Source organism: Amblyraja radiata, chromosome 2, assembly GCF_010909765.2.
Source record: "Amblyraja radiata isolate CabotCenter1 chromosome 2, sAmbRad1.1.pri, whole genome shotgun sequence".
Taxonomy (NCBI): Eukaryota; Metazoa; Chordata; class Chondrichthyes; order Rajiformes; family Rajidae; genus Amblyraja; species Amblyraja radiata.
In genome coordinates this window covers 56,246,599-56,273,646 of record NC_045957.1, presented here as the reverse complement: position 1 = coordinate 56,273,646, position 27,048 = coordinate 56,246,599, and the positions used below count along the sequence as shown (strand labels likewise).

General features: G+C 42.7%; 2 protein-coding genes across 4 annotated transcripts in view; both read right to left on the bottom strand.

Annotated features, from left to right (window-relative positions):
• Positions 1 to 12,082, bottom strand: part of rarb (retinoic acid receptor beta) — a 124,639-nt gene extending 112,557 nt beyond the window's left edge. For 2 of the 3 annotated variants that reach the window (XM_033046942.1, XM_033046960.1), the window contains exon 1: positions 11,944 to 12,081. In XM_033046942.1, the coding sequence (XP_032902833.1) occupies positions 11,944 to 12,055 (112 nt within the window). In that variant the 5' untranslated portion in view covers positions 12,056 to 12,081. Of the gene's footprint in view, positions 1 to 11,943 lie in introns of all 3 variants that reach the window. The other variant, XM_033046969.1, reaches the window with a different exon arrangement.
• A 6,170-nt stretch (positions 12,083 to 18,252) lies between these two features.
• LOC116989512 (retinoic acid receptor beta-like) overlaps positions 18,253 to 27,048 on the bottom strand; it is a 96,950-nt gene continuing 88,154 nt past the window's right edge. Inside the window, exon 6 of the mRNA XM_033046982.1 lies at positions 18,253 to 18,331. Coding sequence (XP_032902873.1) covers positions 18,254 to 18,331 — 78 coding nt within the window. The 3' untranslated portion in view covers position 18,253. The remainder of the gene's footprint in view (positions 18,332 to 27,048) is intronic.

The window sequence follows — 27,048 nt, the reverse complement described above, 5'->3', positions numbered from 1 at the left end:
TCACAGTTTAAGGATAAGGGGGAAATCTTTTAGGACCGAGATGAGGAAAACTTTTTTCACACAGAGAGTGGTGAATCTCTGGAATTCTCTCCCGCAGAAGGTAGTTGAGGCCAGTTCATTGGTTATATTTAAGAGGGAGTTAGATGTGGCCCTTGTGGCTAAAGGGATCAGGGGGTATGGAGAGGGCAGGTACAGGATACTGAGTTGGATGATCAGCCATGATCATATTGAATGGCGGTGCAGGCTCGAAGGGCCGAATGGCCTACTCCTGCACCTATTTTCTATGTTTCTAACAACTTTAGGCTGTGCACGCCACACGAAAGAAGAAGAAGAAGTCACAAAGCCACTCCTGCATTGTCTTGGCTGTGTACTTAGAGTCGTTGTCCTGTTGGAAGGCAAACCTCTGCCCTAGTCTGAGGTCCTGAACGCTCTGGAGCAGGTTTTCATCAAGGATCTCTCTGCTCCGTTCATCCTTCTCTCGATCCTGACTAGTCTCCCAGTTCCTGCCACTGGAAAAATCCCCACAGCACGATGCTGCCACCACCATGCTTCACCATAGGTATGGTATTGGTCAGGTGATGAGTGATGCCTAGTTTCCTCCAGACATGACACTTGGCATTCAGGCCAAAGAGTTCAATCGTGGACCAGAGAATCTTGTTTAGGTGTCTTTTAGCAAACTCCAAGCGGGCAGTCATGTACCTTTAACTGAGGAGTGGCTTCCGTCTGGCCACTCTACCAAACAGGCTTGATTGGTGGAGTACTGCAGATATAGTCGTCCTTCTGGAAGTTTCTCCCAGCTCCACAGAGGAACTCTGGAGCTCTGTCAGAGCGACCATCGGGGTTTTGGTCACCTCCCTGACCAAGGCCCTTCTCCCCGACTGCTCAGTTTGGCCAGGCGGCCAGCTCTATCAAGAGTCCTGGTGGTTTCAAAGTTCTTCCATTTCTTCGGATAATCAATGGAAACAGGATGCACCAAAGCTCAATTGTGAGTGTCATAGCAAAGGGTCTGAATACTTATGTAAATGTGATATTTCAGTTATTTATTTTTAATTACTTTGCAAAAAATTCTAAGCACCTGTTTTCACTTTTATATTATGAGGTATTGTGTGTGGATTGATGATAAACAAATGAATTTAATGTAGATAAAGTGAAGGGGTCTGAATACTTTCTGAATGCACTACATGTCGTCTAGTTTTAGATTCCCCATCCTGGGAAAAAGACTGTGAACAATCACCTTATCTATGCCCCTCAAAAGTCCTAGCCTTACCTCTCCTTTTATCTCAAATACTCCAGACCATATAACATCCTTGTGATTCTCTTCTGCACTCTTTCCAGCTTAGCATCACCTTTTCATAGCTAGGTGACCAGAAATGCACAATGTATTCATGACCTGTGCGGTCTCACCAACAACTTGTACAGTTGTAACAGGATGCCCCAACTCCTGTACACAATATCCTGCCAAACACCTTATTGACCATCTTGTTTTCCTGTAATTTCAGAGAGCTGTGTACCAGTACCTCTAGGTGACTGTCTTACAACATGCTCCAGGCTCCACTATTTACAGTGTACCTTCTGCCCTGGTTTAACTTCCCACACTAGTCCAAGTCAAATTCCATCTGCTATTTTTTGGTCCACTTCCCCAGTTCATCTAGATGCCTTTGAGATCTTAGATAACCTTCTTCAGTGTCCAATATACCACCAATGTTGGTGTCATCCACAAATTTACTGACTTACTGCAAACAACATTATAATCCAAATCGTTACTATAGATGTTTAGGAAGGAACTACAGATGCTGGTTTAAACCGAAGATAGACACAAAAAGATGGAGTAACTCAGTGGGACAGGCAGCATCTTTAGAGAGAAGGAATGGATGACGTTTTGGGTCGAGACCGTTCTTCAGACTCTTCTTCAGATAGATGGCATACATCAGTGGGCCCAACACCGATCCCTGTCGTATATCACTAGCCACAGGCTTTCAAACTATGAAACAACCCTCAAACACCCTCTGATTCCTTCTAGCTAGCTAAGGGAGCCTAGAGGCAAGATATTCAGTAGGGATGGGTAAGCTCAGGGCTTGCAGGCAATGGGTGGACAAAATGAGGAAGGGGGTGATGGGAAGATGAGCCAGATAGTGAAGGGGGAAGGGTGAAGTTAGGAGATAAAGTCTAGTGAGTGATAGTTAGAGACAAAAAAGGGACAAATGGAGCCACACAGGGGAAGGAAAGATGTAATTAGAGCTAGAAGCTGGAAGGTGATAAGTGGAAAGGACAGGCTACAGATACAGAATCTGATAAGGAATGTGATAACTGCGAACTGATTAAAAAAAAAGAAAGGGAAGTTGGGCAGATGGAACTAGTTGGGGGTGGGGACAGGAGGACCAGTAGGTGTGATGTGTGGGTGATAGACAAATGGAACCAGAAGGAGAGAGAACTGATTACAGTATGTCTGGGTTACTCCAAGTTAGAAAATTAAATGTTCATGCTATTGGGTATAACGGCCTTGGCAGAATATAGTACTGTACTTCTAAAAGTGAGTAATTGATTGGTTTTGAGAGAGTTTGGGAAATGTTGGTAAGTTAACTGCAAGTCTCAATATGATTGGGAGGTAAGAGTTGGGAAGGATATGTTGATAGAGTTATCAATGATCACTTTGGGCTTGGAGAAAGAGGAACATATCCTCACCTACTGTCATTTTTTGCGGGACCAGGACAGGTATTTTGAAGGTTGAGATGTTCCTGATTAAATAGACAAGCAGTTCTGGATCTGGATCTGGATGTAGTACGTTGAAAAGCTCGAGGTAGAGCATCACTCAGCACAGCCCACCCCACCCTACTCCTTTTAACCAACCATTGAGGCCAACACTCCCATTCCGAATCTGACCTTTCTGCCCTGGGCCTTCTCCATTGCCAGACTCCTAGTGCAAATTGGAGGAGCAGCACCTCATATTTCGCTTGGGTAGTTTACACCCCAGCGGTATGAGCATTGACTTCTATAATTTCAGATAGTCCTTGCTTTTTCCTTGCTCCCCTTTCCCAGCTCTCCCACAAGCCTACTGTCTCCACCTCTTCCTTTCTTTTTCCCACCCCCCCCCCAGCACCAGTCTGAAGAAGGGTCTCGAGCCAAAACGTCACCTATTCCTTCTCTCCATAGATGCTGCCTCACCCGCTGAGTCTCTCCAACATTTTTGTCGACCAATGTATTAATGAAGTAACTTTAATGTAAGTCAATGACCTGAAGCATTAAAACCATTCCTCTCTCCACAGATGCTGTCTTATCTGCTGAGTACCTACTGCATTATTTGTTTTATTTAAAATTTCAAGCATTTGCAGCCTTTTCTTTATGAATTATAATGGGGAACTCTCTCATTCAAGTACAACCTTTATCATTCACTGTCCATTTAGACTCTCCCCATTATTTGTGCTGCTCTCTCATTTTCACAAACACAATCACAGTGTTACACCCACCCAAACGGACCTGGATATGTAAATAATTATGCAATTAATATCCAGGAGATTTGAATGTTATTAGTATAATACCATCTCTTAACTAAATTTAATTTGAATGAGTAAAATAAAAATAACTAATTTGTTCCTGTTTCTTCCCTCTCCATCCTGAAGTGGCATTTGGGTGTCATGCAGTATTAAAGTCATAGAGTGATACAGTGTGGAAACAGGTCCTTCGGCCCAACTTGCCCACACCGGCCAACATGTCCCAGCTACACTAGTCCCACCTGCCATTTGGCCCATATCCCTCCAAACCTGTCCTATCCATGTACCTGTCTAACTGTCTCTTACATGTTGGGATAGTCCCATCCTCAACTACCTCCTCTGGCAGCTTGTTCCATACACCCATCACCCTCTGTGTGAGAAAGTTTCCCCTCAGATTCCGATTAGATCTTTTCCCCTTCACCTTGAACCTATGTCCTCTGGTCCTCGATTCCCCGTCTCTGGGTAAGAGATTTTTTTCATCTCCTGTACCTTCTGTACACGAGTCCCTGCCTGGTTGCTCCGCCAGCCTGCTTTATATTTTAATACAAAGAGCTTTCATTCAAATAAACACAAATTCAGAGCAGTAACAAAATCGAAAAACAAAATTGCCTTTGGCGATTCAAACCAATATCCCAAAACATGTGTCTCTCACCTCCCTCCCTTCACCAGAATTCTGATTTTGATTGCAGAACTCTGCTGCCAGAAATTCCTGCCCTTATAGGTATACAGTGCCCTCCATAATAATGTTTGGGACAAAGACCCATCATTTATTTATTTGCCTCTGTACTCAACAATTTGAGATTTGTAATAGAAAAAAAATCACGCAAGGTTAAAGTGCACATTGTCAGATTTTAATAAAGGCCATTTTTATACATTTTGGTTTCACTATGTAGAAATTACAGCAGCGTTTATACATCATCCCCCCATTTCAGGGCACCTTAATGTTTGGGACACAGCAATGTCATGTAAATGAAAATAGTCTTGTTTAATATTTTGTTGCATTTTCTCTGCATGCAATGACTGCTTGAAGTCTGCGATTCATGGATATCACCAGTTGCTGGGTGTATTCTCTGGTGATGCTCTGCCAGGCCTGTATTGCAGCCATCTTTAGCTTATGCTTGTTTTGGGGGCTAGTCTCCTTTAGTTTTCTCTTCAGCATATAAAAGGCATACTCAATTGGGTTCAGATCGAGTGATTGACTCGGCCACTCAAGAATTGACCATTTTTTAGCTTTGAAAGGCGTCAAGGTAAGAGAGTTCACATTGCGACCGTTTTCACCAATCTTTCCACCAACACGCACAAGAAGCACAAGACAGACAGCAGTGTATGCAGGTGCCGAGAAGTGTGTTCAGTTCTGGCTGAACAACTTCTAATCTTGTGTGTGGACTCGATAAGAAGAAAAAGCTTTGAAAAACTCCTTTGTTGCTTTAGCAGTATGTTTAGCTTATGCTTGTTTTGGGTGGTAGTCCCCTTCAGTTTTCTCTTCAGCATGTAAAAGGCATGCATCAATTGGGTTCAGATCGGGTGATTGACTTGGCCACTCAAGAATTGACCATTTTTTAGCTTTGAAAAACTCCTTTCTTGCTTCAGTGGTATGTTTGGGATCATTGTCTTACTGTAGAATGAACCGCCGGACAATGAGTTTTGAGTCATTTGTTTGAACTTGAGCAGATAGGATGTGTCTATACACTTCAGAATTCATTATGCTACTACCATCAGCAGTTGTATCATCAATGAAGATAAGTGAGCCAGTACCTTCAGCAGCCATACATGCCAGGCCATAACACCCCCTCCACTATGTTTCACAGATAACGTGGTATGCTTTGGGTCTTGGCAGTTCCTTCTCTCCTCCATACTTTGCTCTTGCCATCACTCTGATATGTTAATTTTCATCTCATCTGCCCACAAGACCTTTTTCTAGAGCTGTTGTTACTCTTTTAAGTACTTGGCAAACTGTAACCCGGCCATCCTATTTTTGCGGCTAACCAGTGGTTTGTATCTAGCAGTGTAGCCCCTGTATTTCTGTTCATGAAGTCTTCTGCGGACAGTGGCCATTGACAAATCCACACCTGACTCCTGAAGAGTGTTTCTGATCTGTCGGACAGGTGTTTGGGGATTTTTCTTTATTATAGAGAGAATTCTTCTGTCATCAGCTTGGCCTGCCAGTCCCTTTGCGATTAGTAAGCTCACCAGTGGTCTCTTTCTTTTCAGTTGCAAACAGTTGATTTTGGTAAGCCTAAGGTTTGATTGATGTCTCTAACTGATTTATTCTTGTTTCTCAGACTCTAAATTGGTGAGACCGCATTTAGAATATTGTGTTCAGTTCAGTTCCGTCCTATAACCATGTTATAGGAAAGATATTGTCAAGCTTGAAAAGGTTCAGAAAAGATTTACGAGGATGTTGCCAGGACTAGAGGGTGTGAGCTATAGGGAGAGGTTGAGTAGGCTGGGTCTCTATTCCATGGAGCGTTGGAAGATGAGGGGAGATCTTATAGAGGTATACAAAATCATGAGATGAATAGATCGGGTAGGTGCACAGTCTTTTACCCAGAGTAGGGAAATCGAGGACCAGAGGACATAGGTTCAAGGTGAAGGGGAAAAGATTTAATGGGAATCCGAGAGGTAACTTTTTCACACAGTGGGTGGTGGGTGTATGGAACAAGCTGCCGGAGGCAGTAGTTGAGGCTGGGACTATCCCATCATTTAAGAAACAGTTGGACAGGTACATGGGTAGGACAGGTTTGGAGGGTTATGGACCAAGCGCAGGCAAGTGGAACTAGGGTCATTGTTGGCCGGTTTGGGCGAGTGAGCCGAAGGGCCTGCTTCCACACTGTATTAATCTATGACTCTATGACTCTATAATGGCTTCTTTGACTTTAATTGGCACTACTTTGGCCCTCGTGTTGATAAACAGCCATTAAAATTTCCAAAGGCGATGGAAAGACTGGAAGAAAGAATAGGTGCTGAGAGCTCTCTTATACCTGCGTTAAAGAGGCAATTAAACACTCTTGAGCAATTACAAACGCCTGTGAAGCCATGTATCCCAGATATTATGGTGCCCTGAAATGGGGGGACTATGTATAAACACAGCTGTAATTTCTACATGGTGAAACCAATATGTATAAAAATGGCCTTTAATAAAATCTGACAATGTGCACTTCAACCACATAGTATTTTTTCTTTTACAAATCTCAAATTGTGGAATACAGAGGCAAATAAATAAATGATGGGTCTTTGTCCCAAATATTATGGCGGGCACAGTGTCGGTGGAATTCTCTACCTCAGAGGGCGGTGGAGGCAGGTTCTCTGGATGTTTTCAAGAGAGAGCTAAATAGGCCTCTTAAAAATAGTGGTCAGGGTATATGGGGGTAAGGCAGGAACGGGATACTGATTGGGGATGATCAGCCATGATCACATTGAATGGTGGTGCTGGCTCGAAGGGCCGAATGACACCTATTGTCTATTGGCACTGTATCTGACCACAGTCTGCTGTAACCAAAATTACTTCAGATAAGGAAGACTCATGCAAGCATAGGCAGAAATCCCGGGGGGGGAAACACGTTCCCCCCCCCATGTTTTGAGAAGTGGGGGACAATCCACCCCCATGTTTTGTAATTCGGAGAAAAAAAATATTCAAAATCTCCACTTTCCGCGAGACAGTGGGGGTGGGACTGATGATCGAGGGCGCCGATTGGACGAGAGAGACGTCGGTCAGCAGGCAATGGGGGGGGACATGAGATTCAGTGCGATGATTGGAGGGAGGTGTCTCGCAGAGGCGGAGTAGGGGGTGGGACTGAGGATAGAGAGTGGTGATTGTATGAGGGAGACATTCTGGTGAAGCAAAGATGATAGAGCGGAGCTTGAATCAGCCCGTTCACTGGTCTTTCATCGCCCGACGCGGCCCAAAATCAGTCCCGCGGTCTAATTGCTGCGTCGAGATGATCGAGGCTCACGATGTTGAAGACCATGCCGGGCGATGGAAGATGCCGTGGCCGGTTTTAAGCCGTGCCGGGCGATGAAACGCCCCGTGAACGGGCCAATTCAAGCCACACGATTCGGGGCGGACAAAGCTGCTATTGCTGGAGTTCGGACGGGTACCAATCAGGTCAGCTCCCGATGTTACCATCCACAGGGTCCACGGCCGAAGCCTCCGAAGCCTCGTGTGTATGTGTGTGTTCCTAAGGAATTGTGTCTCCCCCATGTTTTGACAGCGATTTCCGCCCCTGCATGCAAGAGCAGTGATGGGAAAGAAGTGGTGAAGAGACAAAAACTGGGAGTACCATTTCACATTACATGGGCATATTGGGGGATCTTAAGTCTTTTAAAATTAACGTGCCCAACTATTAAATATCCTGTAATTTGGTATGGACATGCCCAATGGATAAGGGATCCTGACCAAAGCAGATAGACCATTCTCAAGGTGCCAATTGTTTGAGGAAGGTTAACATGCATAAAAACAATCTGATGTAGGATGCGCAGCTTTAAAGACTGTCTTCAACCATGATTTTTATTGATATAATGAGAATTCAAGAATAATGTACGAGAACACCTCAGCTCTTACAAAAATACTTCGTTGTTATTAGAATACCTCAAGCTATTTCACAAGATGTCATTTTCTGCATCAGTGGGAAACACCAATAATCCCAGATCTTTACAGGAGACACGTGGAACAGTTAACTGGATACTAAAGTGACTGCGTTCAATGAATTGCAGGGGAAATGATAAATGATGCATGTTTCTTCATTTAAAATGACAGAAGATGAAAATGAACTGAGGTGTGAAACAAGAACAAGGCTAACCACACAGTGCAAATGGCGGAGATCAAACAGCTGAGCTGGGTTCTACAAGAACCTATAATTCAGTGTCCATGATCCTTATTGTTTGGATGATAATTAATTTATTAGAATGTTGAATTAATGAAGAGAACTTTATTTTTCATGCAGTCGACCTTTACATTAAGATTCCATGCTTTAAACTTCTTCCATCAAAAACATGTCTATCCTGCCATAGTTTTACACATTTCTATTGCATCTGTCTTACTTTGCAAAATATTAAATCTTAATAGTAAATTAGATTAGTAAATAAATGGACCCTTGTGGTGCTGATCTATGGAGGCTCAGATTGCCTCAGATGTAGTGTCTGGCTGAGTGGTCAACACAATACGTTTTGGAATCACTGGAATAGGGAAAGTATCAGTGCATAATCATTATCCATTCCAAAGGTCATACCCGTTTAAGTCATGGTCAAGCTTGACTGTGGTACATGTTTTATATCAACGACTTATGGTAATCTTTATGCAGGGATATTTGTGCAAAGTCTCTGTGCAAGGTTAAGTGAAGATAAGGTAATTAAAATACATCACAGTGGCAGGTTGAATATCATTAACATTTTATTTGCACATTGGACAGTGACGAAGATATATGTTTCTTTGTTTGAATTAATAAGAGATTATTTATTTGCTTCAGTGAAGTATAAAAATTAAGATCATATCAAATATTACTGTATCAAATATAGAAGCAAAAGTATACCTTTTGTAATAAATTTTCATCAGAATTCTCTGAATGGACTAGTTTTCATCTAATAATTTTATTTAACATAATTTATTTGGAAGGCTGACACCAAAGTACAAAAAGTGGAAACCATGCCTATAGATTTAATTATTTTAGGTATCAAAGACTAAATTCAGCAGGAGCTCATGTGACTAAAAAAGTGGAATTGCCATTTTGGCCTTAATTTGACACAATGGAATTAAGAAATATTCTCCTCGAAGTGTATATTTACCTTAAATATTGAAAGCCTATTGAAGACCGTACATAATTCATATGTATAAATTAGGAAATGTTTTACAGCAATATGATTGCTCTGGCTAAGTAACAAAACATACACTATTAAAGTGATTTATTGAAAATCAGATGCATGTATATCACATGATCAGAAGCATGTATGTGCTGTGAAAGCACATGCACTTAAGGGATTATTTAACTTCTTGTAATAAGTTACAGTATAACGACTTCATAAATGCTTAATGGAACCATCATTACATTTGAAATAAAATATTAAGTGCCACATATAAAATATTTACAACATAGCAATAGCAAGCATTTAATGAAACTGGATGACAAACTAAATAAAAAGTAAACACAATCATACAAAATATGTTGAAAGTGAAATCAATAAATTTAAAGCCTGTATACCAATCTTGCAACATCTTATATCGGCACATATTATGTTTAATTTTTTAACCTCACAGTGAGAACACTCTTGTTTTACTGCAGTGGCTAAAATGTCTTTCTGTAAGGTTTCCTCTACCAAACTGTTCCTTATCTAGCTCTTTTCTTCCATACTGAATCTCTGACTTTTTTACAATTTCATAGATGCTTTCTTTAATTTTTTTGTCCTTGCTGAGAGAAATAATAGGCATTCCATACAGGATAAAATGTTTCTAAAAGTTATGGTAAAACTCTAATTTGGTATTACAATACTGCTGAACAGTTTAAAAAATATTATGAACTATGAAGTAAACGTTTGGACTTTTGAAAACTAACATTTTCATTTTGAAAATATGATCCATATATTATCAATATTATCAGTTTTTATAAGCAACATTGTAATAAATATTCATATATTGAAAGTGAAAAGGGGAGCAATTGTACTGTACCATCACAATGGAAAGAAAACACATTCCATTTGATTGGGTTTACTCCCATTCAAAAAAAACTTTGGAATGGAACTATTCCACAGGAATGTAACTGATAATTTCTGAAAATGGCAGTGAAAGTTTAACAGAACTGGGTTAAAGCTGTTGTCTGGAGTTTCACAAATTTTATGCTGAAGTTGTAGCACTGGATCAAGAGAATCACTGTCTAAGTGACTGTCACCACAACAAGAAAACTATAAATGTTGTTTCAGCTTGGAAACTGATACCATTATTAGAAGTATTATCTTGAAAGGATTAATGCATTGTATAAAGAAGTTGAACTGACAGCTATTATTAATGAAACACTGTTGGAAATTGGTTCTACCTCTAACAATGTTAATTCTTTCCCCTTGCGATGTTAACTTCAGTGGCCCTTTCATGACTAGAAATAAAGTCATTTCCATTTTGGAATAGATGGACAGCAATGAGTGAAGCAAAGAAAAAAAATGTTGATATTAAATGCAACATCAATTTTTTATGAGGAGTAAGATGGTAAGACTAGCCCTCAGCCACAAACCATTACTTTCTCACCAACTTCATCTGCCTCTATTACATGGATTATTCATTGGCTTGGCATGAAACAGAAACTGCTGAAAGTATTCAACAGAATCTTTGGAGAGAGTGGCAGAGTTAACGGGGCAACTCTCTTTCTCTTCCACAGATGCCGCCCCATTTGCTGATCATTTCCAGCATTCTCTGTTTTCAGATTTCTGGCAACAGCTATTCTTTGAGTTTGGATTAATAACTTGGTGTCCTGTTTCCATTGCATGAGCACTTCCTTAACAAAGTGCACTGATACCACATCGACAGTATCGTTCCTTAAGGCAGTTCATGTTCTTATTTATGCCTTCAACACCTCAAAACTTAATCATTCCAATCCTTTGCTGAGAAACCTCCCAATCCCCCATTCTCTGCAGGTTTCAGTACATCTAATATTCTGCTTCCTGTGTCTTACTCTGTGCCAAGTACTGCTCAATCATCAGTTGCTCTCTTCACTGATCTATCTGGTTTCCAATTTAACAATTTATTGGTTCTAAACTCTCCATGACCTCACTATTCCTTATCTTACTAATCTTCTCAAGTTCCACAATCTCCTTCCATCCTATGAATCTTTACTCCATTGATATTAACTTCCTGTGCAATCATCCTTCTTTGACCCGTCTCTGGTAGTCATACCTATTGCCAGGTAGATCCACACTCCAGAATTCTTATTGCAACTTAATGTGCATGTCTGCATCATTAAAGGTCCTTCTTAAAATTCATCTCTGAGATTTGTTTAGAATCACACCTTATTTGGCTTTGCCTTCATATTCTACAAACCTCTGCAAAACATCTGATCATGTTTTTCTGAGTTAAAGTATTGCTCTTGTTTATATTTTAATTTGCATTCTAGTTAGAATATTAATGTTGCTTATGGTTTAACTGACAATATGGTCAACCGAATGATGGAACAGTAAGCATTAAGTATGTGCTATTATTACAAGGCTATGGTGAGAAAAACCCTGCAAAACCTCCTGGGCACAATCTTCATAATATGATTCTGAAAAGAAAACAGACCTACCTCACACCTGGGAAGCAAATGTCCATCTCCCTCTGAGCCAATATCACAATGAAAGTTTCCCAAAAATGACTTTGAAGAAGCTAGTGAACACACTTTAGCCCAAAGATTTATTTATCCACTAGTACTGATTTTCAATTCACAGATGCAAACTGGACTTTAAAAAAACTAAAAGGATAAAGACTAAAATGTGAACTTACACTCTTTAGACATGCCCACTTCAAAACACTTCTGTAATCGGCAGTACTGGCAGCGATTTCTCGTAACCTTGTTGATGACACAGTTCTTTTCTCTGTGACAAGTGTAAACCATGTTTTTCTGGATGCTTCTCCGGAAGAAACCCTGAAAGAGGCAGCAAAAATGGAATGTAAGAGCTGCACCTCAGAACACCAATGGAGACACTTTTTCATTTCAGAACACATTATCTGTAATAAAGAGAAGCCATATTTTAGGACAATAATGATCCAATTGATCCACTAGCATCTCAATTAATCAATTAATTTAATGGAAATATCCTGGCAGAACTTTTGTATTATACAAAAAGAAAGAAATAAGTGGAGCTCAAAATCTGATTTCAGAAGCTGGCATTAGAGAGGGAAATATGGAGACAATATCTATAGACATAAACACAGCAAATTCCTTTGATGTGACAATAGAAGTCGGCCATTCTGTTTGCTCAGTCTTTTAATCAAATTACACCTGATCTGTTTACCATCCTGGGAAACATATATTAACCCAATCAAACAATTCAACAGAGGAACAGGAGAAACATAAATACTAAGTGGTTCATCAGTTTTATAATTGCACAACCTCAATAGCGCTTAATGTTTTTGCAACTATTAATTAATGTGAGTCAGCATAATAATGCTACTATGTGGAACGCTTGGCTAAATCAGTCTGAAGAGAAAATGGTTTGCGCCCAGTTATAAACAAATAAGGTAATAACTGAAGAAATCAGCCTCTGATTTGCACAAATTTGACCCTGCAAACAAATGGTGGTGATGCACAGTGTGATCAGGAGTTGATTCAGTTGGTTGGTCTGGGCCAGTGGTAAATTCAACTGACTGCGACAGCCATTTTAGGGATCCTAGGAGAAGGTAGGGCGAGTTGTGGGATTGTGAAAAGACTGAGCGGCAGCGACCGTCAGTACTGTGGTGATAACCCGGAGAGCAAGCTAGTCCCAATCACGGCAAGTAGAGAGAAGTTAAAACAGATATCACAAATGGTGGAAATATCAGTGGAGAGTGAAACAGAGTTAATTCTTCAGCTCATGGATTTGCATCAAAGTAGTGAGAGTTAGCATAGAAAATAGGTGCAGGAGGAGGCCATCTGGCCCTTCGAGCCAGCACCGCCATTCATTGTGATCATGGCTGATCATCCACAATCAGTAACCCGTGCCTGCCTTCTCCCCATATCCCTTGATTCCGCTAGCTACTAGAGCTCTATCTAACTCTCTTTAAAATTCATCCAGTGAATTGGCCTCTACTGCCTTCTGTGGCAGAGAATTCCACAAATTCACAACTCTCTGGGTGAAAACGTTTTTTTCTCAACTCAGTTTTAAACGGCCTCCCCTTTATTCTTAGACTGTGGCCCCTGGTTCTGGACTCCTCCATCATTAGGAACATTTTTCCTACATCTAGCTTGTCCAGTCCTTTTATAATGTTATACGTTTATGTAAGATTCCCTCTCATCCTTCTACTTTGAAGAAAATAGGTTAAATTTGTCTTGGGTAGCCTTCAGGTGTGCCTTTAAGGACAACTTGTCAGACTGTCTTTGGCAACAAAATCTAACTGCAGCCTGAATGACATGAGAACAATAAAATTTCAAGTTCCTGTGGCACTTAGGACAGTTTTTTGAAATCAAGCAAAACACTTGAATGGGAATGATAAGCAATGTTGTGGGCTGAGACTCTTCAGATTGAACAAAGGCCCCGGCCCGAAACGTCACCTATCCATTCCCTCCCCAGATGCTGCCTGACCTGCTGAGTACTCCAGCATTTTGTGATTTGCTCAAGATCCCAGCATCTGTAGTTCCTTGTATCTTTCTTTTGAAATTAATAATGTTTCCCTTGTATTATGCCAGAGAAACAAGAAAAAATGTATTTAATTTTATTTTCTCAAATTCTAATTCCGCTCAACTAGATGGCTTCATCATGTCCAACATATAAAGCCAAACCACAACCTCATCACATGGCAAGCATACCAAGCATTGCCGGTGGGAACTAACAGAAATAGTGTATTCTTGAAGCATTCCTTTAAAAAAGGTATTTAGCTTAAAAAAATATTACGCCGATACTTTATTGATCCCATGACTATGGCTCAGGAGACTTTATGTGGAATAGGTTTAAATTTGTTCATTTAAATTAAACAGCAAACTCAGATATACATTGAGCTTGAGCTACGTCAAATTCCATGTGACAGAAGAATGGCAGGACATAACGAAGAGTGTTGTATGGATCTACTAATATGTGTGTTGCCATTTATTCAACCTAACTGAAACAAAATGGGCTGTTTAGAGTGCGACTGATGCATATTCTGTGCTATTTCCAAAACTAATTTCATCCCGCTCCAAATAATGGCCTAAATTGATGCTGACTGACGACCAGCAGTTTCAAAGGAAACCATCAGTTTTCAGCCATTCGTATCTCAGCATTTCTTGGACTACTGTGTACGAGTCAAATGTCTGAGAGTAAGATGAACTGGAGGACAGATGCAGGTGCATTTGACTGTCCATCAGAGACTTTACTCATTGCTGAGCTATGGGGCAAAGCAGTGATTTTCTGAAGAGAAAAGCCAGATGCACTTTGTATTCAGCTCTTAGGCTCAGTTGGGCAGTGAACATTAACCCTGTTGATTTAAATAGGCTCAACAACCTGATGGAAAATGTATGCATAAGTGCTAACATTTCATTGCATTTATTTCATTTAAATATGCTTAATTATTGTTTTTCTTATCTCAATGTGTTTTAATTATTTTTTTAAACATTTCTTTACCTACTTAAATCTGTTTGAACTGTTTTAACATGCCTCTAGAGTGGTGAATCTCTGGAACTCTCTGCCACAGAAGGTAGTTGAGGCCAGTTCATTGGCTATATTTAAGAGGGAGTTAGATGTGGCCCTTGTGGCTAAAGGGATCAGGGGGTATGGAGAGAAGGCAGGTACAGGATACTGAGTTGGATGATCAGCCATGATCATATGGAATGGCGGTGCAGGCTCGAAGGGCCGAATGGCCTACTCCTGCACCTATTTTCTATGTGTCTATGTTTCTATGTCTATCAGAATCATTTAAAAATAGTTTTAAAGCCTTTTACAGAAGGCAAGCAGTCAAAGGCTGTCCGGGTCTTCCTTAGGGAACAATGCTTGGGCCTGGCTCATTATGTGGATTCTGTTATGCCCTGTCGGGAGACTGTTGACTGTGGTGATTCCGTTTACGTAGTCCTCCACCTCCAGGAGGTCAATGTTAGTAAGCAAAGGATGCAAGCAGAGAGCCAGGATCGAGTCATTCTGACAGAATCTAGTTTCTTTTCTTCCAAAACCCGAAGCATCAGTTCGCAAGAGTGCATGGTTACTGAATCACCTATCACTTTCCTCCATTTGTCCTTGGATTACTTGGGGAAATTGTATAGTATTACAAGAATAATGAGCACCGATACCAGCCGTTCAGCTATTCTGGTGGGTGCAGGTGTTTATAATCAACATGAATCTCCTCCCATTCCACCTACTTTATCCGAGCCTTTCAGGATAGCTTTTTTCCATTTCTCTCATGCTTCTAGTTTCTTTGATAAGCATCTGAACTAATTGATTCAATTTTTGCATATGATAAGAAGTTCCATTTTCTTACCACTTCTGATTAATGAAAATTCTTATTTGTCCATTGAAATAATTGAGGGGTGGCACGGTAGCATAGCAGTAGTGGTAGAGCTATTGCCTTACAGCGCCAGAGACCCGGGTTTGATCCTGACTACAGATCCTTGTCTGTAAGGAGTTTGTACGTTCTCCCCGTGACCTGCGTGGGTTTTCTCCAAAGTCTACGGTTTCCTCTCACACTCCAAAGACGTACAGATTTGTAGATTAATTGGCTTGGTATAAATGTAAAACATTGTCCAAGTTTAGGGGTAACATGAGGGGGAACTTCTTTACTCAGAGAGTGGTAGCGGTGTGGAATGAGCTTACAGTGGAAGTGGTGGAGGCAGATTCGTTGGTATCATTTAAAAATAAATTGGATAGGCATATGGATGAGAAGGGAATGGAGGGTTATGGTATGAGTGCAGGCAGGTGCGACTAAGGGAAAAAAGTTGTTCGGCACGGACTTGTAGGGCCGAGATGGCCTGTTTCCGTGCTGTAATTGTTATATGGTTATATGTTATATGTTATTGTCCCGAGTGTGTGTGGGGTAGTGTTAATGTGTGGGGATCACTGGTCGGTGCGGACTAGGTGGGCCAAAGGGCCTGTTTCCACGCTGTATCTCTAAACTAATTCATCAATATTCCCCACTTATTGTCACTGAAACTGATTTCTCGTGACAGTATATACATCTATCCTTATTCTAAACATTTACATATCTATAACAGTCTTCTCTCCTTTAAAACAATGTCCAACCTGTTAAATCTTACCTTACTTACATAGTGCAATCATACAGCACAGAAAGAGGCCCTTCAGCTCAATTCATCCATGCTGACAAAGATGCCCCAACTAAGCTCATCCACCTTGCCCACATTTTGCCCATATCCCCCTAACCTTTCCTAACATTCCTAACTTTCCTAGTCTTCAGCCTCCATTGGGCAGCGGACATGCAGCGGCAAGGGGAGAACGAGCACTAAAACACCCTTGAAAAGCACTGCATTGGGCACGGGTTTGCAGCAGCTGCAACGAAGCGAGGTCCCGGGATGTTGAATGCAGGTGCAGCCTGTGCCACAGACCCTGCGTTGCCCTGGCAATGCGGGCCTCGATCACCTGGTAATGGCGGGATGCTGCCATTGCACCGCCACCCACTTCCGCCAAGTTACCTAATAAGCTGACACCATGTGGCGTGCTTCTGGTTGCGGGAGTAGAGAGAGTGAGCAGTATGAAGGCAGCTTGAATACCTGGCATACTGCTTTTGGGGCCATGGGCTCTATGGCTCCGCGGCCTGTGAATTCACACTGGTTAAACCACCCATGGCACCGTACTTTTTCTCACCTAGCCATAGGGTAAAACAGTTAATACTTACCTCCTTGCTTGGTCATAGCAGGCAATTGGCAATAATGGACAATGTTATCCCCCCCCTATGGTCCATTATAATGAAGATTCACTGTATTCAAATGTTTAATTTATTTACCATTCAGATTATATTTTTTGTTCCAAGGCAACATGTGCATGAAATTTAGATGTGACTTGATGCGATTGTCCCTCAGATCAGCATGTCATAGCAAAACTGAATATAGATTTAAGATGTTTATGTTTTTTTAATAGGCATTAAACAGCTTCAATGTGTGTCAGAATGTGTAGGAAGAAACTGCAGATGCTGGTTTACACCGAAGATATACACAAAAAGCTAGAGGAACTCAGCGGGTCAGGCAGCAACTCTGGAGAAAAGGAATAGGTGACATTTCAGGTCGAGACTTCTGCAGACTGAGGGTCAGGGGAAAGTGATATGAGAGATATAGAAGGTACATAGAGCAAATGAATGAAAGATATGCAGTGAGGCCAAATGCAATTTGGAGAAACAACATCTTATATTTCGCTGGCCAGCGGTATGAATTTGATTTCTCTAAGTTCAAGTAACCCTTGCACCCCCTCTCTCTCCGTCCCACCCCACCCTAGTCATCGTACTACTCTCGTCCTGTTGAGTTTAACTGTCTGTATAACTCATTATCCCCTAACCCATAGCCACCAATGGACCATTATGGGCTCCACCCTTTCCTCATCATTGTTGCTTTTTGCATATCTTTCATTCATTTGTTCTATGTACCATCTATATCTCTCATTTCGCCGTCCCTGACATCAGTCTGAAAAAGGATCTCAACCTGAAATGTCACCTGTTCCATTTCTCCAGGGATGCTGCCTGACCCACTGAGATTTTTGTGCCTGTCTTCAATGTGTGTCATATTGGACAGCATACCCTGAAAGACTGTATCATTTTGAACTTTTGCACAACTAATGCTCCATCTGGATGGATGTTCTGCAGAAAATTGGATGTGGCATTCACTTGGTAGCTTCAAAAGCACCTTTGTAGTATCTCACTGCTGTGCTAAATTACATTCAACAACAAACCTCCGCAAACACTTATGAAAATTTCTAGGATACGTTTTAGAAATTTACTACACATCAGTGAAATTTATTGTAAGTATTTTGCAATTTCTATCACCAGCAGTGTGCATTCTCACTTTAAGCACAAAGACGTATACTACAAAAGTGAGCAGCTCATTTTTAATTCTTAATTGCCATGAAATCTTATCTTCAGTAAAGAAAGTGGAAAGTGATATGCGGAATCATGAGTACAAAAGGTATTAAGAAGCAATTTACTGGCTTCATTATTTAAACATAGCACAGGATACACAGAACACCCTGTGAAACATTATCTCTTCAAACACTGCTGTGTTGCGGTCATTCTCCATTAAGAAGTTACTAGTTCTGTAATCTGTCACAGATCCACAGTATAAATATACAAATAATTAGTTTCAAATTTATCAAAAACAATACCCTGACTATCCTAATAAATATTTGCCTAGACTACCCTCTCTTACATAGTAATGCCACTGATGGTATTTCTAAACTATTATTGAGAACGACAAAATATCATTGAGTCATTGTATGCACAATGTCATGGTAAGAAAACATGATAGCAACAGAAGTCCACCCCACCCCTGTATACCACACTCGCACTGCTGCTGCTTCTGCTGGGGAAGCCACTAGAACTTCAAATCACCTTTGTTTCACATTCACCTTCCTCAATAGTACAGGTACATATTGGAAGAATTGAACAATGTATACAAATGTCTGAAGATGTAATCAGCAATGGAAACAAAATCTAGTTGATGATTATGATTGTCTTTAATTTGCTTTATTCTTTTCTGCTGAAAAGTTAATGGGACTAGCTTTTTACCGCTGCTGTTTGGAAGTTGAACTCTTACCAATATCTACCATAGAAAACATCCTATCTAAACGCATCACAGGTTTGGACGGCAACTTTGTATGGCAACTTTATATGGCAAGGAGGCACAGAGGCACAGCTGATAGAGTTGCTGCCTCACTGTGCCAGAGACCTGGGTTCAATCTTAATCTCGGGTGCTGTCTGTGTGGAGTTTGCATGTTCTCCCTGTAATCATGTGGGTTTCCTCCTGTGGCTCTGGTGTCCCCCTACATCCCAAACACGTACAGGTTTGTAGGTTAATTGGCTTCTGTAAATTGCCCCTACTGTGTAGGGAGTGGTTGAGTAAGTGAGATAACATAGAACCAGTGATCGATGGGTGATCGATGTTCGACATGTACTCAGTGGGCCGAAGGTCCTGTTTCCATGCTGCATCGATAAACTAAAACTAAACCTAAACTAAACTGCTCTGCCCAAGACTACAGGAAATTAAAGAGAGTTGTGAATGCAGCCCAGTTCCATCACATAAACCAACCACCACCTCTCATTGACTTCTTCTACACTCCATGCTGCCATGGGAAAGTAGCCAGTATAATCAAGAATAGTAAGATTAAACGAGAACTTACCAGTTTGAAGTTTGATCTTGATTTTATGAGGAGTTACGATGAGCGATTACGTGAAGAAGGGCCGTCCGTCTGCGTGCGCGTCAATCTTCAAAGCAGCGGTGTTAAATCACAGATAAAAAAGAAGACCTGAGAATAGTAAGATTGTGAAAAACTTGAACTTCCATATGACCTTGATAATATGAGGGTGGGAGCGGTGGGCACGTAATCGCTCATCGTAACTCCTCATAAAATCAAGATCAAACTTCAAACTGGTAAGTTCTCGTTTAGTCTTACTATTTTACTTCGGAGTCACGTGAGTGACTACGTGAAGATTTCAAAGCTCCGTGATTTTACGCCGGTTACGAATCCAAGCGTCACACACTGAATGGATTGACCATGGATGCGTGTAATCATTAAAGCATTCAGACATTACGTAGTTAAGTAAAGAAACTGATGCTTTAAATGAAAGAAAAGTTTTAAAAAAAGTTACCCCTCCCAACCTTGGGGGGAAACTAAGGGACAGAACTTAAAATGGTACGTGCAAACACCCCCAGTCCGGTTATGGGTTTGTTATAAAAACCGGTGGACCGTTGTTTCATTCGTCCATCCTGCAGCCACTAGGATGTCGTTAAGGGGCACGTCCATAGCTCTTGCTGCCGACGTAGATGCAGCCCTGGTGGAGTGAGATTTAACGATATAAATGTTCACTCCTGCTACCGCCATTACCTCCTTTGACCATCTGGAGATGATTTGAGTTGATACCTTCTGGTGTGGTTTTTTATGGCTGATGAGGACCGATTGTTCTGAGCCTCTGAGGTTCTCCGTAATTCTCAGATAGTGGTGTTAGTACGTTACCACACACACAACCGTTGGTCCTCTGGATATGCCAAGAACTGGATCTCCATCCCTGGCATTCCTGGCCTGCTCTGTTTTATCAGGTTCCTGATTAGGAATGTTATGTTGTTCATATTGGTGGTCATGTAGTCCAACTGTAACTTTTGCAGTGTCTGGACTCTTTGTCAGCATACCACCTTCAGGGTTAGTTATAGGCGGTCCCCACTGTCAAAGTAGGGTTAGTACCACGCTCACATCCCATGTGTCCGTGTAGCTTGGCCTTGGAGGTATTAAGTTGTAAATTCCCTTCATGAATTTTGTTGTAAAGGGGTGCGTTCCTATCGACCCGTGCCCTGCTTCCAGCATCAGATAGGAGGAGAGTGCGCCTCTGGCACTATAGATTGCACTATAACTTTGTTTATAGTTATGGTACAGAGTTGATAGGAACTCCAAGACATCCGTTATCCGAACTGTGTTGTATTTGTTCGGACAGTCCTAGGCCTTGACATGGCCTCCTCAGAATCTGCAGACCAACAAGTTAATACGTTCATGTAGTGGATGATTGCTCCCTGTAACTGTGTTCACTAGTAGGTCCCTGCTCTTGGGTACAGCCATAACTGGCTGGACTATAATTCCCAATTTTTTTGGGAACCAGGCTTGAGTAGGCCAATCTGGCACTACCAATATGCCTGTGGCTTAGTCTTGCTTGATTTTGGTCAAGCATCGGTTTGTGAGACAAATTGGCGGAAAGCATACATAAACATTCCTCCCCAATTGAGGGAGAAAGCATCCACTGCCTTTGCTCCTGGATCCAGCTCGCAGGACACATATCTGGGTAACTGATGGTTTGGTCTAGATGCAAACAGATCAATATCTGGTATGCCAAATCGTGTAGTTATTTCGTTAAATACTGCCCGATTCAACATCCATTCTGTGTTGTTATTAAACATTCGTGATCCAGCATCTGTCACCGTGTTATATCTACCTCGTAGATAGACCGCTGTAACCCAAATATTCCTCTCGATACACCAGTGCCAAATGAGGTTCGACAATCTGTCGCAAGATACAGATTTTACACCACCCTTGTAATTGATATATGCCACCGCAGTGGTGGTATCAATCTGAATTTGAACAAGCACAGGTTGCATATCGCTACAGAAAACCTTGAGTCCATATTGTGCCCCCAACAATTCTGGGTAATTGATTCCCTGTGTTGGGGAATTACAGACTCCTGCTCATTCCATCTGCCCCCACAGCTCTAGACTGTGTTTGTGGCTCCCCATCCTTAGCTGCTAGCATTGGTCTGAACCACCGATGGCTTTCGAGCAAAATTTCCCTTGAGCTGTCTCTCGTTCGTTATCCACCATAGTTTATCAACAATGGCCTCTGCTGGTTATCCATAGTTTTGCCAATTTGGCCTGCATGTAATCTGAGTGTTCGTTCCTTTGCTCGCTGTAAATTCTGGTAATGCAAAGGCCCGTGACGTACTGCTGGAAATGCAGGTACTATTTGCCAATTACATTTGCTGTTTGCCTGATAGATGGCTAGTATTTGACTATCAGGTCATAGCAGGCTTACTTAATCTTGTTGTTTGCCCCTAGGCAAAGTCACCAACATATTTACTGTTTTTAATAGTAAATCCTAGGTAATCAATTACCCTTGTAGGTGTCAATTTTGATTTAACTGGATGGATGAGGTAACCAATTCTTTCAAACAGGGTTTTGGTTTGCTTTGACTGATGCTTCTGCCAATTCTTGGTGACTCCAAATTGAAAATGTCCTCCAAATATGCCATTACTATGTGGTTTTGAGACCTTTGTAGTCCCAGAATTGGTTTCCGTAGTTTAGTCAATAGTCTAGGAGCTGCTGTCAACCCATTTGGCAGAGCCATGCCATCCAGTTAAACTTCAAATATCTCCTGTTCTTAGTGAATAGACACCGAATAGTATGCATCTTTGAGGTTGATGCATGCCATGTGACCATTTTATAGGAAGCTCCTATAAAACAGTAGTTAGACCGTAACAAAATTTTACTGTTCTGAAAGTCTATACTGCACAAATGAGTTAAACCTGGATGAAGTGACATCCTCCATCTGTCACCTGTCCTGGAAGGCAATCCTGCCCAAAATACTGGGCCTGCCTCGAAGACAACTCCGGTCCGAGTTCCAAGTCTGCTTGGAACCTATGTATGTTGTGCAGTAAAATAATCACATGTTGTTATCTGTTTTTTAAAACCAGATCTGAAATTCATGTTATTGTCATTTTGAACAAAAACACAAGAGTAAAATTACCAACATGTAACTGGTCCACAATCCCTTGTTTCAGTAAACCCAGACCCACCTACCTCCATGGCTACCGGTGGTCTTGTGGTAAGCCCAAAGGCCCCTGATGTGGGTTCCTTTTCTCTCCTTGATTGGGAGTAGGACTGGTAGGGAGTGTGGATTCCATGTTTCTCCTGACCTCTGCTTGGGTCTTGGTCTGAAAACCTCATCATACTGAGCTTGCCTTGTAAGACAATTCTGGCCATAATTCTGAGTCTGCCTTGAAAGACGACTCTGATCATATTTCCGTGCCCAGCTTTCAAGCTACCACCGGCTTTAGTGAACTGCTTACCCCCCTATGGAGGTGTGGGGTGTGTTTGTCGCCTACTGATGAAGTTTGCTTGTCGTTGTACCTTGATTGGTCCGACAGCTTTTGCTTCCTTCTTCTGGTCTTACCTGAAGAGAGAATTCGGCGGCTAGTTTCTCCAAAGTCACCCTGATAGCGCTGTTCCCTTGCCGGCATTTGTGCGAATATTCTGCCAACTGCTGGCTCTTGAGGCCATATACATGTGCTTCAGTATGTTCATACTTTAAATTCGAGATCAGTTACCTACTGATCACTCACACTCCCCTCCACTGAGAGTGAGATTTGTAGGCAGCCCTGAAAACAGGTGCTGCCGCAGGCCCCTGAGGATACCTGCGATGACATGGCCCCTCCAGCGGACCTAAATGAGAATCTTGCTTTGGGTCAGACTGAAACTGACCGTGGATGCTCCTCTCCTCAGAGCAGGAGACATTTGTGCAGCCCTGAAACAGGTGCCGCTGCCTGCGGGTTCTCCATAATTCCCGGGCTGATAACTCCCTCCTTTGGAGTATATCATTGTGGAGCACCTCTCCATCAGGTGCTCCATGTGGGTTTTGAACGTTTAAACACGTTACCCATGAAGGAGGTTATCCTCTCCATCCAGGATCCTCCTGGCCTACCCTCCAATTGGGTTTGCCTAGGTACTCCTGGCCCGTTTTGTTTTCCCCATGTGTGAGGCTGCTGGCACGGCCTGCTGTAGAGGCCCGTGCTGATACTGCTCCCTCCTTCGGAGCAGATCATTGTTGGAGCAACTTCTCCATAAGTTGCTCCATGTGGGAGAGTCGTCCTCAGACGCTCTCCGTTGAGGGAGGGTATCCCTCTTCCCCGGACTCATCTGAGTCAACGGGTGTCAGACTTGCGGGTGGTTTTTACGTCCCGCAGGACCACCACGGAGCTCCTCCTCCTGCACCAAGTCTTTCCTGCCGGTTCTGCCAGCGGTAATGTCGGGAACAAGACCGTCGCCCGCTACTGGGAATGCTGCGGTCTTCGGCAGCCGACTTCCCCGCGGACCGTCTCCTCGACATCTGGGCTCTGAAACTACAAAAAGCTTCAAGTCCGAGAGAACGCAGGTAAGTAGTTCAACTTTCCTTACCTGCCGATCCTGACGGCTGGGAGGACACAGTGCCTCTCCAGTCCGTCATGCGCGTTGCGTTCAGACGTAATGACGCGCACGCAGACGGACGGCCCTTCTTCACGTAGTCACTCACGTGACTCCGAAGTAAAATCATTCACATCTAGTCATTCTCTCTTCTTGCATTCCATTGGGCAGAAGATACAAAAGCTTGAACGCATGTAACACCAGATTCAGGAACAGCTTCCCTGCTGTTATCAGGCCCTCTCTTGTGCTATAGATGAATTTCTGAGTTTATAGTCTGGAGAACATCACCTATCCATATTCTCCAGAGATTCTGCATGACCAACTGAGTTACTTCAGCACTTTGTGTCATTTTGAAAACCAGCATCTCTGGTTGCTTTTGTCTATATATTCTGCAATTGGTTTATTTTTGATTTAATGCTATCTGATGTACACATGCATGGTATGATTTGCCTGAATAGTACATAAAATAAAGATTTTCACTGTATCTCAGTGCAGGTTTAAGGTTACGAACCTTAGCAGCAACTTCTTCACTCATAGGGTGTGGGAATTATATGGAATGGGCTGTTGCAGGGCTCGAAATTAGCGGTTGCCCGGGTGCCAATGACCACTCAAAGTGCCGCCGGGCAACCTAAATGCCGAGTCATTTTGCCCGACTTGGCACTGGCTACTGGTTTATACCGAAGATAGACACAAAAAACTGTAGTAACTCAGTGGGTCAGGCAGCATCTCTGGGGAAAAGGAACGTGACATTTCGTGTCGGCGGCGACGGCTGTAGTGCGGGGCAAAGATACCAGGTGCGGGGTGACGAGGGGTCGGAGCGAATGATGGGCCCCTACATAGCAGCAGCAGTGGCCGCGACAGCGGCTCCACCTCCTCCTCCTCCCGCCCGCCCTGATAGCAAATCCACTAACGGCGATAACCGCTTTCAAAACAAACCCTCTCGCACATCGGTCGGGAGGAGGGAGGGAGGGGGTGGCCTCCTTCCACCATCTGAAGCAGCAGCACCAAAGATCCTATAGCTATAGGATCTTTGAGCTGCACTGCTTGGCCCCGCACCTTGCTGTTGGCTGGCGGAGAAGGGGAGGCGGTGGCGAGGAGTCCCAACCGCCTCCCTCTTTGGCGGTGGCACTTGGCGGTGGACAGGACGGCCAAGGCAGCGGGGCGATGTTGTCCGAGGAGCGCTGACCTTCCTTCCTCCCAACCCTGCCTCCCCCCCTCTCTCTTACTCTTGTACGCACCCCTCCACCCCTCTTATCCTGAGACCCCTCCTCTCCATCCCGCACTGATCCCCATTCTGCCCTCTATTCAGCCCTCACTGACACCCCCTGTGCTCCCCTCCACATCTACACTCCCCCAATCTATTCATCCTGCGCTGATCACCTTATCCACCTCGCATTGATTCTCCTGCCACCCTCCATCCATCCTACACATGTCCCCCAATTCATCCTGTACTGACCCCCTTTCCTAATCATCCTGCACTGCTCCCTCCATTCATCCTGCAGTGCTCCCCCATCTATCCTGTACTGATCCCCTCATTCATCCTGTAGTGATCCCCCATTCATCCTGCACAGACCCTCCGATCCACACTGTACTGACCCTCCCCCTCCCATTCATCCTGTATTGAAACCCCCCCATTCATCCTGTACTGATACCCCATCCATCCTGCACAGATCCCCCCCGTCCATCCTGTACTGATCTACCCATTCATCCTGTAATGATCTGCCCATTCATCCTGTACTGAACCCCCCCATCCATCCCGCACTGAACCCCCCCATTCAACACCACTGACATCCCTCGTGCTCTCCCCTTGCAATTTTACATACTCCAACCTACAAGCACTAATTCACCTGCCTCAATCCATCCATTCTGCACCGATTGCCTTCTCAACAGGATGAATGAGGGGTTCAGTACAGGAAGTGGAAAGAACTAATAGAAATTGCATTAATTGCAAGGTGTAAAAAAAGTTGAGATACTGTATTATAATTTTGCTGCATGTCATTGTGGTATATATCATGTCTTGATTGGTGAATATGTTTAGTTTGTGACTTTATTTGAAGCAGAAATAATATGTGAATGCTTCATTGAGCATAATTCCGACTGGTTACTACGCACTTCGTCCGAGCACGATATCGCATGCGTCATGCAAACCGTCTTAAATGACCATCTAAACTGTCATTTGCAACCTAAAAAGCAGCCTAGGTGACCCGGCTGGCAACAGGGAAAAAAGGTTAAGTGAGAGCCCTGTGTTGGAGGAGGTAGTTGAGGCAGGAAATGTAACAACATTTAAAAGAAACATTTAACAGGTACATAAATACGAAAGATTACGAGATATATGCACCAAATGTGGGCAAATGGGACTGCTTAGATGGGGCATCATGATCAGCATGGACGAGTTGGGCTGAAGGGCTTGTTTCCATGTTGTGTGACTCTAGGGTATGACAATAATAAACTAATTCCAATATCGTGAATACTATATAATCTTCTCCACAACCATACGCTCATCACAACCTCACCCTCTCCACAATCTCACGCTCATCACAACCTCACACTCACTACAAAAAATATCCACTCAACAGCTGGTGATATTGCACATGGGTTTAGATGCAGAGATTTAAATAAGAGCCTAGATAGGGCAAAATAAAAAGAAGGCTGAGGGATCGGACAAAGAGATGCATTGTGCATTTGGAAGCCTGTCAGGAAGCCAATGCTTAATGTCAAACAGCATCAGGAAGTCTGGCATCAACTTGGCCTTTGGGCCTTGTGCAGAGTCTGGAGCCATTCATTCCAGTGTGGATACAATGCCAAAGTAATACCCATGCTTAATGAAGAGCCTCATGGATGGTGTTGCACATCTAACAGCCATACAAGCACCACCAACCTAGCAGTTTGATGCAACAACGTAAGTTTAGACCACGTACATTCATATCTGGAACCAGGATCAACATAAGCACACAACCAAGTCAAGCCTGCAAACCTACCTCACCAACATTCAAAATTGGACGAGTTATCCGAAACAGTGGCCTGACATAGTCAGATATGTGCTGATATGATTACCTCCATCCTGGGCATATCCGTCC